We start from the raw sequence: 14058 nt of genomic DNA on the forward strand, positions 1-14058 counted from the left end.
GTGAATATGTGACTTTGCCAGTGTTGTTTGTCCTTTGTGGTACAGTTGTATTCATAATAGTAGGCATGTAAATATCAGATCATTAGTTTTTTTCTATATTACATAGTGCAGTTCCTATTGTTGGTGATTTATGCGGCTTTCCCTCTTTTCATATGAAATAAAAAATATACCTCAATTCTTGTAAGGTAGTCAATGCATCTTATATGATGATAAAAAACATAAAATGTAAAAAAAAACCTTACTAATAATAGTTAATATCAGGAGAACAATAACAGAACAGAATAAAAGTAGCGGCATAAAAATAATTTTAAAAACCAATCTTGAGTGGTAGGGATAGCTAATTTCACTAGTGGATTTTAGGATTTACCCTGGAGTTATAACAGCATAGTACTCCATATCAGCATAGTACATAGGGTGGGGAAAATTGTGTTTCATGTAATGTTGTGTCTGGGCTCATTTATCTCCTCCCCTTCACATACTTCAAGGAACTGCAAGCCCCACCAAAGGCATACAGTACCAGCAAACTCCAAAGCTGGTGAGGTAATCTGCCAGCTGCAGCAGGGTGTGACCTTGATGGAGTCTATTCAGGAGTCAGCCAGCTTGAAGGAGCCCAAACGGCTCTCAGCACCAGAAGCAGCCTCGCCAAATGATCCTAGCAATAGAAACCCGGGGGATGTCTGACAGACCAATTCTGCACCAGAGGTGCCGCATCACTCTGCCACCGAGTCTCTGATCAAGGGCAGATCACTCTGATCCTTCCGGGTTCCCAATGGGGGAGCAGTTTCCTCCCTGCAGCCAGCCTGTCCAGATTTTTGCCTCCGGAGAAGGCAGCCAGGGCGGCAAGGCAGCACTGTGCAGCAGAGTCACTTGGAGCACTTCTTGGAGTATTTCTGTACAGTGTGGCGGAGGTGCCCAAGGCATTGTTGTCCCTTCTGGGACACTGTACTTGGCCGCAGGTGAGGAGAAATTGGGCCAGGATGATGCACCTCTTCCCTGCCAAATAGCCCTGGCTTGACAGGCCCCGGTGGTGTTTGTGTCAAGGAAGGGCATAGGGAAGAATCCATGTTCCCTTTCTGCAGGCCATCTGAGGGCCTGAGTTGCACCAGGTCCATGACTGCCCCAGGCTGGCACTGACATCGTCTGAAAGTCGGCATTAGTCCTATGACTGGACAAGTGCTGAGCCAAGACAAATTCCTTTTGCGGAAAGGGTAACAGTAGACAGTACTGACTTTCTTAAAGGAAGTTAGGTAGGGCAGCTAGGTCTTTAAATAAGTTCAGGGGGAAGGGCCAGTGAGACTAATCCAAATAAATTTTCCATTGGCCCAAGGGCCTGCCACTAACCAGGGTTGTAGAGAGAGGATTGGCTGAGCCCAGGGTTGGCTCTCCCTTGGGGAAGCATTTAAAAAAGGCATGTCCAGGATCAGCCAGCGAGGAAGGGTTTGTATCATATCTCAGCATAAACTCTGCTGGGACACTTGCCCAACAAAAAGCAACTTTGGAGGGTGAGACAGGTCTGGTTAATGGATACCCATTGGATACTGATATTTTCTAATGGTGAAACATTTTTCCCTCCCCCTGTGTTTTAAATTGTCATCTCAATAATGACAAGCAGCCTGTTTTGTGTAGGTTGGTATGGATGAGTTTGTTTGCAGTTTCCCATACAGGATTGTCCCTGCATAGACCAGAGAATAGGACATTTTAGTGCTTAATAGCTGAAAGTACTACTGCTCTTCTTCTTGTAGAGGCTATTGAACACTTTGCATGAGTTGTAGTTGTTGCTTTCTAGGTCAGTTTTTCTTTTACCACTATGAAAGAGCCAGCAAATAAAATCTTTTCCTTTTCCACCTTTCTTCATCCCCTTTCTGTATGGTGCTGTTTTCTTCCTTTATTTCTTTCTTATCTTGTTTTCTCCTGAAAGAGATGCGGTATAGTCAGTATCTACAATAACTGCATATTTTGCAGTGAACAACTAAGCTTGTTGTGCTATATCTGGCTGGGCTGTACTACATCTAATTGTAGGTTAAGATTCATATAACTCAATAATAAAAAAAAAGCTGTCAAGGAGAATAGTACTATCCTAGCATTCTCCCTGGCAATCCAAATTTGTAGTCTGAAGTGCTACAACTCAGATACATTTTTCTACTTTGTAAACACTGTGCTGCAGATGTTTGCCTTTTCTGCCAGTGGTTTAGTGAACAGGCCTGGAGGAAACTAATGTTCAATGCTAATTTTGGCTGAAAGCCTTCTTACTGAAAAAACACAATGTACTCTCCTAATGTCAGTATATTGTTACAAAACTAGTATGCATCTTCATACCAACTTGTAGACCAGGCTTTCTCAACTAGGGTTTCGTGAAACCCTGGGGTTTCTTGATGGCCTTGGAAGGATTTCCCGAATGGATGGGAGTTAATTTTATATATATTTTAAAAATTTGTTAAACATTTATTGGTTGATATGACCATATATGATCATGTCGACCCCCCCCCCAGCCAGTGGTGGGCCTGGAGGGGGTGGGAAGGGGCCACAGTAGACTTGTACACAGCTATGCTTCCCAATCATATTCGGCACAGTCACACCACTTCTGGTGTTTCTTGAAGCCTGAAGAATGTTTCAGGAGTTTCTCAATGGTAAAAAAGTTGCGAAAGGCTGATTTAGATAAGCCTTTAGTCTGAGGAAGAGTGCTTGCACTCGAAAGCTCACTCCATGAATAAATCTTTGTTGGTCTTTAAGGTGCTACTGGACTCTGATTTTATTTTGATAAGCTCCATAATCCAATCTACTTGTGAGACAAATGGGCCAAACTGTGGAATAGCTTCTGATATACTTGTAAAGTGTGTCTCAAAAACATTGTTTTTAGCTTTTGATATTGATTGAATAACCCACTCTTGCATTTTCAATATCATACTTGGAGTGAATAGGGTATCAGAACATTTATTCTGTTCATGTATACCTGGAATGCTGCTGATTGATAACTTGCTCAACAGCCTTCTATCAAAAGAAAGACTAGAGATAGAGTTGGAAAAATGCAGAGGAAGGCAACCAAGATGATTAGGGGATTGCAACATTTTCTCTATGAGACCCATTATGCACGGGCGTTTTAACGCACATTCGGGGTGGAATGGCGGCGACTAAAATCACCGATAACGCACGGTGCCGGCGGCAACGGGCTGCAGATTTGACGCACGCCGCCGGAAAAGTCGCGTTAGCGGAACGCGGAAGAAACCGCAGCTTCCTTGACAACCAGGGTCCAATCAGACGTGGCGCCGAAGCCGCCGCGTGCATAATTGGGGAGTTCCGGGTTCAGGCGCCAGAGCCACAATCGAAGCGGCTGCTGGAACGCCTCGCCAGGCGGAGGGCGCCCAAAGGGAATGGGGACAGAAAGGTGGCCGGAGATCCCAAAGGGGAGGGGAAGCAGGGGAGCCCTGGACGCAATGGGCCGGGGCGGTAAGCTCCAGCGGGGGAGAGGGGCACCATGTCCTATGAGTGAGGGCACAGAGACCACCAAAGCGACAACCCACCAATCCCGAACCCTCCCCCAACCACAAACGACACCAGAGACGAGGGTGTGGGTGAAACATAGAAACTTTATAAAACAGTTTAAAAAGTGTACAAAAGTGCAGATGGGAAAATAGTGCAAAAAATACAGTGTAAATACGGGGGACGAGCAAACAGGACACGCGAGGGGGGAAACAGTACGAAAGGGGACGACCTAGGGGACCGATGGATCGGGGCAGCAAACAAGGGGAGGGGCGAACTGGGAGGCAACTAAGGGGACACCCAAACCCCCCCAAAGTCCAGCTGCAGGGCGGCGGGTGGTCGACGGCGGGAGCTCACGTGGGCGGCGAGGAGGGTCCGGCAGCACAGCAGTCCATCGAGGTATCTCCTGCAAGTGGGCAAGAAAGGCACCCGGTGAGAGCGGCGCCGGTACCAGAGGTCCCTACAGAGGGCCATGACGGCAAGGCAGCGCAGAACGGCCAGGCATGTGGCCCGGGTCCGCACAGTCGCCCGTTGCCGCCATACACACCCTCCTGCTGCCGTAACATCCAGAGCGGAGCGCCAGCCTCCGCCCACATCAAGTCCAGCACGTCTGCGTGTGGCGGAGGCGGCCCTGGGGACCCGGCAGCGATGGCTCTCAGAGCCGCAAAGAAGGCTGCCCTCAGCCGCTCGAATTTCTCCCGGCACTGGCGGGGTGTGCGGGAGTACCCGGCGGCCTCGAGGTACTCCGAGGCCGCTCGGAACAGGTCGTAACAGTTGACCAGCTGCGGCGTGGTCATGAGGCGGCGTGACGCGCCCATCGCCAGGCAGTGGAGCAAAAAGAGCTCCACAGCCCGGCATTGCCAGCGGGCTCCGTCACACCGCTCCCTCCACGTACGCAGCATGGTCGAAAGTGACCAGCCCCTCCCAGGGACCGCCCCTTCCCACCACGCCCCCCTGGCGTCCGGCCGACAGTATCGCGAGGGGGACGGGGACCGCCCCCGACGTTCCTGGGAAGCCGGCATCCCCCGGACGCACCGACGCGTGTCACGACCGCTTATCGCCGGCCACGCTGCCCGTGCTCCCTGGCCACGCCGTGTAGACCCCGTTGCCGGCCACCTGGTTAGTGCAAGAGCACGCGGCCATAGCGAGCAGGGAGGCCATGGCAGCGCGCCGTCCACGGACCCCTGCCCCAGCGCCCGAGGGGCCACCTGCCCCAGCGGACGACTACCCGACCCCTAGCTCGTCGGCATCGGCAAGCACGGGCGAGCAGGGGGGACGGGGCCGTAGCTGGAGGGAGCATGAGGTCGTGGCTCTGCTGGAGGTCTGGGGCGCCCCGGACATCCAGGAGGCCCTGCACGCGTCCCACAGGAACCGTGAGGTGTTCGAACGGGTCTCCAGGGACCTGCGGGAACGAGGGGTCGTTCGCAGCGCCTTGGAATGCCGGACGAAGACCAAGGCGCTGCGGCAGGAGTACTACCGTGTCCGCGAGCATAACGACCGGACGGGAGCCGAGCCAGCCACATGCCCGCACTACCGGAGGCTGGCTGATATTTTGGGCACGCGCGGCAGTGGGCGGCCGCGACGGGTGGCACGGAGCCTCAGTGTGCGCCGTGTTCCCCGGCCGCCCGAGGTGGTGGAGGCTGAGTGGGCGGGCCGGGGACGTCCACCGAAGAGACCGGCATCCGCCGGTGGGGCTCCGCCGGCTCCACGGGTGCCCTCTAGGCAGCGGGAGCCACGGCCAGGTAATGGCCCCGGGGGGCGGCCACCCGGCCAGTAGGGTGGGGGGCCACGCCACAGCCACCAAACCCACCCCCTGTCTCTGACCCCCACCAGGGCCATCAACGGCGCCGGTGTCGCCTGGGGGGGACAGCGACCATGCCGGACAGACAGACGAGGAGTCAGCCGGGACCCAGGAGACCACGGGTACCATGGGTTGGCAAGCGGGTGGGATGGGTGGTTTGGGAGCCGTGGGAAGGGCTGGCCAGCAGCCGGCTCCCCAGGTGTTTTGGCCCGATGGCGGACTGCCACCCCGGGCCAAGGCGCCGCCCTTCATGTCGCCCGTAGGTGCAGCATGGGGGGATGGCCCGGACAGTAGCCCAGTGTCCCCGGACGTGGCCTCCGAGTCCGAGCGACAGGGGGAGGACTCTGCAGGTGCGTGCGATGGCGCAGAGGGACAGGGGGGGCGCTGGGACGGCCGTTCCCCACCACAACACACCTATTCACATGCAGGTGGAGGCGGTGGGGACGGCGATGGCGGCGAAGAAGGGGAGGGGCCGGCCCTGGACCTCGGGGCGCTCTCTGCCGAGGAGCGGCTACAACGGGAACGCAGGCGCCGCCGCCGCATCGCCCTCCTCACCACTGTGGGGGAACGGCTTCTGGAGCAGGGGGAGGAGGACTTGGACGAGCGTCGCCAGTTGCAGACCACGCTGCTGGAGCTCGGGAGGGCGGAGGGCGAGCGGGACCGCCAGGAGTGGGCAGAGTTCCGGGACCTGCACCGGGAGACGATGGCCGGCCCAGCTGCCACCTTCGTGACAGCAACAGGAGTCCTGGACCACATCGCAACAGCCCTGGAGCGGATGACTTCCATGGATGGCGCCCCTGGCCCCGCCGCTGCCATCCCACCAGCCGAGCCACCCCTTGCAGCTCCCATTGCAGGGCTCGTGGAGGCTCCGGTCGCCATGGGACAGGGGGAGGGGGCGGCAAACGGGATAGACGGCGTCGAGGACACCCCTTCACGCCGCGGTGCGCGGGGGCGAGCCAGGGGCGCTGGCACGGGGGGCCGACGGCGGCCCCGGGGAGGCCGCGGGCCCCGGCGCTTGTAAACCGGTGACAAATAAATGGCCGTCCCGTCAGTGGGGTGGCCCTTACCTTCCCCTGTGTCACGTGTCCGTCATTCACCTGGCGCCCCTCCGTGGCCGGCGGTCGAACATGTAGGCGGCCACTGCGTCCCTGACGCGTTGCCCCTGCTGCCGTGTGCGCAGCCGCTCCCGCCGACTGGGCAGCCCTTCCTCCTCGACCTCAATGGTGTCCCTGGGCGGCATCTCCAGACGGAGTTCATGGCCGTGTGCCTCGCAGATGTTGTGCAGGATGACGCAGGCTATGATCACCGGGGTCACGTTCACTATGGCGGCCTGGAGGGTGGACAGCAGGCATCGCCAGCGTCCTTTCAGACGGCCGAACGCCCGTTCCACCACATTGCGTGCCCGGCAAAGACGGCCATTGAAGTACGCCTCCACCGCATTCCGTGGGGGGGCATAGGGCTTCATGAGCCACCGGCGTTGGGGATATGCCCCATCGGCAACTATGAGGGCTGGCACGCGAACCCCCTGCATCGTCACGGCGGGGTTCCCCGGGACGTACGCTCCGGCGTCCATGGCAACGCGTAGGTTAGACTGCTGGAAAACGAAGGCGTCGTTCCGCCGACCACCCCAGCCTGCCTCCGCATCAATGAAACGGCCTGTGTGATCCACCGTCCCCTGGAGGATGACCGAACAGAAGCCCTTCTGTTCCCGTATTCGTCGTAGCGCCTCCCGGGGGCACGGATGGGGATGTGGCAGCCATCCACGGCCCCGATGCAGTGGGGGAACCCTAGGCGGCCGAACCCATCCATGATCTGTGGATGAAAGGGGGAGTTAGGCTGCGAGGATAGCGCCCCTTGGTCCCCTGGCCGCCACTGTGCCCTGCCTTGTCTACCTACCTCGCCGACCCCGTCTCCCAGACACACTACCGTCCGGTACAGCTCCGCTTCCATCGCCAGGCACACCTCCCGTATAATCTCCCCCGCCGTGGCGACCCCAACACCAAACTGGTGGGCGACGTCTCGATATGTGTCCCCTGTCGCCAAGTACCATAGAGCGATAGCGACCCGTTTCTCCACGGGGATGGGCATCCTCATGTTGGTGGCTTGTCTCTCCAGCCGCCCCTGTAGGGCTGTCACGATCTCCTGGAATGTGCTCCGCGTCATGCGGAAGTTATCAATCCAGTGGTCGTCGCTCCAGCTGGCTGTCACATAGTTCTCCCACCAGTCTCGGCTCCGCCGTTCAGCCCAGCGGACCCTCGGGAACCGCATTGCGGACAGGACGTGCCACCGGCGGATGGCACCTCGCCTCCAGGACAGAGAGGCACCCCACCATTTTCCCCATCTGCGCCATGAGTGCATGGCTCGGCGCCGCCTCCGCTTCCTTCGTCGCCGCTCGCGCTGCAGGACACTTGTGCCCGTCGCCAGCATTAGACCGTGTACGCCGCCTACTATGACAGCGATTGCTGATGCCACCTGTGCGGCCACCACCACCGGTACCCTATTATCCATTGTGTTTCTGGGGCCGGCGGCTACGGTGCTTGTTCCCCCCCCCCGTCCCTGTCGGACCCGGTAGGACTGCGCCTGCGCAGCCTGCTTCCGCCCTTCCTGGCTCCGCCGTCCGACGCGGCGCCAGCTTGCCGACGCAGCGGCGCGCTAGCCTCGCTTCCTTTGGGCTGCGCATCGACGTCTCGAGACCTCCCACTCCGGGTTTTGCCGCCGTCGCACCCCGTTCCGTGCATAACCGGTATGCGTCGCGTCTTCCCCCTCCGCGTTTTCCATGTGACCCGAAATCGCCGTTTCGGCGGCCGTGCATAATGGGCCTGAGTAAGGCTGAAGCGTCTGGGACTTTCCAGTTTAGAAAAGAGATGACTGAGGGGGGGGGGGGACATAATAGAAGTTTATAAAATTATGCTTGGGATGGGGATAATATGAGAAATTTGTCTTCTCTCTTAAATCACTTAAAACTCAAGGGCATCCAATAAAACTGATGGGAAGTAGGTTCAGGATGAAGAAAAAATAAACTACTTTAAACAGACAGTGATTAAATGTAGAATTTGCTGCCAGAGGATGTAGTGATGGCCACAGGAATAAACAGCTTTAAAAGGTGGTTAAATAGCATGGTGAAGGATAAATGGCTGCTAGTCATAGTGACTGAAGGGAATTTCCACATTCTGAGGCATGAAGTCTCTGAATCCCATAGCCAGGAGGCAACATCAGGGGAAGGCTTTAGTCTCTGTGCCCTGTTGTTGGCTGTCCAGAGGAATTGATTAGGCACTGTGTGAGACAGGATGCTGGACTAGACAGATGGATCATTGGCCTGATTCAAGAGGGCTCTTCTATGTTCTTATGGTCATTTACTTGGGAATCTTTGTCACGGTGTTCCATTTTGAGCATGGTTCTTATTTCTCTGTTTGAGATTGTGTATCTTATCCATTCCCAGGAAAATAATTCATTATCAAAGATATTTATTGGCCTACTTATTGGCCTACATAGTCACCTGTAAAACTTTAAATACACAATCTGCATCTGCAGATGAAACCAACTTAGGTTGACCTGTGAAAATAGAAACTTAGACTGACAGCTATCAGCCTCCAGTTAAGCTGAATACAAATGACTTTTTTTCTGAACAGTAGGTGGCTAACTTGTTAGAACAGGCAGAGGCAGCTTGAGTTTAGCAGACTGTATTGTCAACTGAGAATAGTTCAGATGCTTGGGTCGTGCAAATGTTAGGGGCAGTGGAGAAGAATGTAATCATTGATATAAAATTGCATATTTTAATACCTTTTAGAAAGTCAGTTGTATGTAAATAGAGTATTCTTTAAAGTTGAATCAAATAAGTTTACACTTACCGATGCATGTTTAAATGACTAAGGGTAATAATGATTTGTGATGATCAAATGCTTGATTTTTTTTACCTACAAACATTAAGTTTTCTTCTATAAATTGATTATAAAAGAAAATTCTTCAAGGTAGGGTTAACATTACCTTTCCATATTCTTGTGATTTTAACAGCAATGATACATGAATGTTAGCTTATGTTTCTATCCATTCCAAAAAATGGATAGAAATCAGCTGCTGTTAAACACATAGGAGAATTTCAGTCCAGGTTTTTAATTGTCAGTTGGCAAATCAACTTCAAAAAGTTAAAAAACCCTCTTATATGATAATAATGTTTTCTTATATAGGGGAATATATTAAAAATTGGAGGCCAAGATACTTCCTCTTGAAGACAGATGGCTCTTTCATAGGATATAAGGAGAAGCCTCAAGATGTGGATCTACCATATCCTCTTAACAACTTTTCAGTAGCAAGTAAGTCTTTTAAGTAATCATTATTAGTGTCTCTTTTAAGTATCACAAAATTTAGATTGCAAACTATTTCAGAATGAATAGATTTTAATTTTGTCAAATATAAAATTATTGTAGCCTGTAAGCACCCATAAATTTGGAGTCCAATTAGGAATCTTTTGTGTGCTGACTTCCATAATTTGCATGTTTAGTATCAAGAAATAAATCTGTGATCATTTACATGAGTCTTGTTAAACTCAGTCGACCTTAGAAACAACAATGCCAAGTATAAATACATTAGAGGCAAAGCCCATTGCACCCATGGAAAAAATGGGCACTAGGATGCACACCTGCACTGTGGATTTCTTGGGGGCAAAAGCTCCTACCCATCCCTTGGCTCTTGAAGCCCCACCTCCAAACCTCAAGGAACATTCCTGACCCAGAGGTCACCAAATTCCACGTGTGTCTATTGACTAGAAGGTCCAAATTTAAAGAATCACATAACAGTCAATGAGCAAGTAAAAAAAAAAACTGACATCATCCTCCTGCAACAGCTGCTTCTGCCTGTACTCTAGGTACGTCTCTTTTAAGGCAAAGGTAATATGTACAGCTTGGTGTAGTGGAAAAGAGCAGCTGCTTCTAATGCGGTGAGCTGGATTTGATTTCCTGCTCCTCCACATACTGGGTGATCTTGGGCTAGTCACACTCCTGTTAGAAACTTTTCTCACAGAGCAGTTTCACTCAGAGCTCTCTCAGTCTCACCTAACTCACAGGGTGTCTGTTATGGGGAGAAGGGAAGGCGACTATAAGCTATTCTGAGATTCCTTTAGGCAGTGAAAAGCAGAGTATAAAAACCAAGTCTCCTTCTACTGGGAAGGTGCTACTGTAAAACAGTGTATATCCCCTCCCAATATCCCCATGGCCTCATGGTGCCTCTGTGTCCCTTCTACAGTTTCCTCTTCTTTCATGCCGATGGTCTTCAAAAGATTGCAGGAAGACCAAGTGATATCCATATGGAAAGGGAAAGCTTACAACTTCCCAGTCCCACCCACATCAGCATTGTTTTCCCTGTTGCAATTGCTGTGATGGATACCACCAAGCTTTCCTCCCTTCTCAGATTGCAAATTGGAAACCTCACATGACTTACTCACGAGTAAACATTCTCAGGGGCTTTTCCTGTCTGCCCTGGGTCTCAGAGGGCCAGCAAGGGGGCATTTCTGGGCCTCCAACAACTCCCCCTCCAGAAGGCACACAGAGGGTGCCCCAGGAGGTGTCTTGTTCTCTCCTCCTCCACAGGTCCTCTGAATTGAAAGAGGCCAGGGCAACTTACTGGCAGCAGGACATGCTCTGAGGCTAGCTCCTCTTCCACCCAGCAGACTTCTGAAACTGGCAGGAAGTTGGAGGCAGAGATAGTTGATTCCTTATTAGACTTTCCTAGCCAAGAACTCTCTCCACATTGGGGCTAAACTACTAAGGCATGAGTAAATATTCACAGAGCAGGGTCCCTGACTTACTCATGAGTAAACATTCCCATTGTAGAGGCTTTTCATGGCTGCCATGGGTCCCAGAGGGCCAGCAGGAGGCTGTTTTGGGGCTCCTGAAGCCCTCCCCCCAAAGGAACGCAGAGGCTGCCTCCGGAGGCAGATCGCTTCCTCCCACATGTCCTCTGAGTTGAAGGAGTCCATGAGGCCAGGGCAACTTAGTGACAGAGGGGCATTCTCTGAGGTTGCCTCCTTTTCTACCCAGCAAACTTTGGAAACCAGCCAGAAGTTGGAGGCAGAGAGCTAATTCCTTATTAGCCCTTCCTGGCTGAGGGCTCCCTCCTGATTGGGGCTAAACTACCAGGACAGGCCATTCCTGGTTGAGGGCCATTTTCTATTGGGGGAAATTTCCAGAGGGAGCTAATCAAGTAGCGTGTGAATTGTCTGCATGCAATTTTAACTCATTGGCCCTCATTGGCCGTGTGCTCTCTCTCCATTGGTGGCACATCCCCTAGAAGGGCGAATTAGGTAGGGAGTTATTTATCAATTTGAGCTTTATTAAGTTTAATGCTAATTTCTCTCATGTGAATACTTATTTGAGAGTAAGTCTGGTTGAATTATAAATGGTTTTGCTTTGTTTCTCTTTTTCTGGGTGCAGGCTTCACAATCACTTTTTAAATTAACAACAGATTTATTTAAATAATCTATCTTAAAAACCTATTGTATAAATTGTTGTTTAAAATTTGGTATATTACAAATGAAATCAAAGTTGAAAAACTAAATTTAATGAACATTAGTCCAGATTATCATAAAAATAACCCTTATTGTTTCTTGGGTCGAGCTACAAATACAATATGAAAGCTGCTAGGATCACTAGTAGTTTAAATTTTAATTCTTTCAAGTTGTCCCAGTTCAATTTGTAGGCTGAAAGCAGCATTGGGGTAGGGAACTTAATTAACTGAAATAATGTGTATCATTGTGGGAGATGGTACATGTATTGAGAAGACTGCTTTAAGTACATTCAACAATTGTTAAAGGAGCTTGGTATAGTCAGTTTGGAACTTCTCAGTGTGCAAGTCTTATCAGGCTTTCATCACCCCATGTGGTACTCTGTTAAAATGCTGGTTTTAAGAGCCTAGTGTACCCGGTACTATTTGAGATTGTCTTTGTGTGCTCTACATATCACTACCCAATAGTCTCCCATTCTGGACTACTTGAACTAGTCTTGGACCTAGTATTGATGTCAACACTACTATTAGTTCTTGCATATTTCAATATCTATTCATTCCAAGGTTAACTTAGCCTAGGGCTTTATGTTAGCTTATAATGGCTCTGGGGCTATTTCATATTTTAGTAGATTTTTTACTGAATTGAAACTAAATGGTACAGTAGGAAAATTATGTAACTCCTTTGTTAATAAATGTCCATGATTTGTGAGGTTTAGATTGGTGATATTTTACAATGTCCATAATGATATAATCTCCATGGTGGGTATCAGTTAAAATGATCTATCCTAATAGGCTAGTGGATCTGGATTGATTCCTGACTACCCTTGGGAGACAGTTTTATTTCCTTGGTGGGTGTGCCTGTAGAAACCTATAGAAAATAGCTCACTGGCTCTGCAGAATATGGGAGTCTTCTGGATTGTTGACAAAATCACTTCTATTTGGCCCCTTTATTTATGCAGAGCCCAGTTGACTTATTAGTTTCTGAGGAGCTAGGGGTTATGAAAAGGGTTGGTATACTGCTTGAGTACAGACTGAACAGATTAGAGTACATCTTCATGTCTGTTTTTGTTTGTGGTAAAACATTACTACTAGTGCATCCACACTGAGCTCCACCAGTTGAGCAAGTTTTTGGTAGTGGTATTTATTCTATTCATTCAATTTATATATCGCCCCTCACAGTGGTGATATTGTTCATTCCTCAGTGACCTGTGTCATTGTTCTCCAAGGTTTTTCGGCCAGAGATGTGATAAAAATTCAGCCAGCTTGATATTAAAATAGTATCTCAGGGCAAGATTTCCAAGGCAGGAGGAAAACAGTAATCCAACCCATTTTGTCCATTCAGAGCTCCTTACACCTATGACCATAAGCAACAATCCAAGTTTGCAGGACAATAATCAAAGGTCTTAGAATTTCCATCACATTATAGACTTCTCTTGCTAGAGATAGATGAGAAGCAAAAGTAAAAATTGATAGAAACAGAATAAAAAGCCTAAATTCAGTGTTCATCTTCATTGATTCTGTTCAGTCCCACATGGGGATTACGTTGGCGCAGGTCTGCCATGGAGAAGAGCCAGTGAGCTATTTTCATTAAGAAACCACTCCCAGGAGTGCTACCCTGGGAGAATGCTGGAAGGGAAGGGAGAATGTTGGAAGGGAAGGGAGCATGTGAAGGGTGGGCGCTACTCAAACAAGAGCTATTGCATGCTCAATCAATGACTATCCCAGAAAGAAGAAAACACTGCAGGAGCTCTAAGAAGCCTATTTGGATGAACAGAGAACTTCAAGAGGAACTAAGAAAGAAAAGGAAAATGTTCAGGAAATGGAGGGAAGGACAGAGCTCTAAAGAAGAGTACCTGAAGGTTACTAGGCACTGTAGATCAATCATCAGAAAGGCCAAAGCTGAAAGTGAGCTAAGATTGGCCAGGGAAGCCCATTTTAACAAGAAAAGAGGAGCAAACGTAAAGTAAAGGAGGCAATAGGCCCACTGTTGGGTGCAGATGGACAAACTCTAATGGAAGCTGCAGAGCAAGCAGAAAGGCTTAGCGCCTATTTTACATCTGTTTTTCCCCACAGGTCAAAGGGTTTAGGCACATCTAGAGATGGCAGTTGCCAAAGGATAGTGTCTGGGTGGCAGGTTGACATGGATAGAGAGGTTGTCGAGAGGCATTTAGCTGCACTGGATGAGTTCAGATCCCCTGGTCGAGATGAAATGCACCGAGAGTGCTCAAAGAATTTTCCGGAGAACTTGCAGAACCCTTGTCCATCATCTTTGGGACCTCTTTAAG

At 50.5% G+C, this 14058-nt stretch overlaps 1 protein-coding gene across 7 annotated transcripts in view; it reads left to right on the top strand.

Annotated features, from left to right (window-relative positions):
* The window catches only part of AKT3 (AKT serine/threonine kinase 3), a 221104-nt gene that overhangs the window by 98288 nt on the left and 108758 nt on the right, over nucleotides 1-14058 (top strand). For 6 of the 7 annotated variants that reach the window (XM_077344810.1, XM_077344821.1, XM_077344766.1 and 3 more), the window contains one exon: nucleotides 9463-9588. The exons of the other annotated variant lie outside the window; for it this stretch is intronic. In XM_077344810.1, coding sequence (XP_077200925.1) covers nucleotides 9463-9588 — 126 coding nt within the window. The remainder of the gene's footprint in view (nucleotides 1-9462; nucleotides 9589-14058) is intronic. 7 annotated transcript variants of the gene reach the window in all.

This window comes from Paroedura picta, chromosome 1 (assembly GCF_049243985.1).
Source record: "Paroedura picta isolate Pp20150507F chromosome 1, Ppicta_v3.0, whole genome shotgun sequence".
Taxonomy (NCBI): domain Eukaryota; kingdom Metazoa; phylum Chordata; class Lepidosauria; order Squamata; family Gekkonidae; genus Paroedura; species Paroedura picta.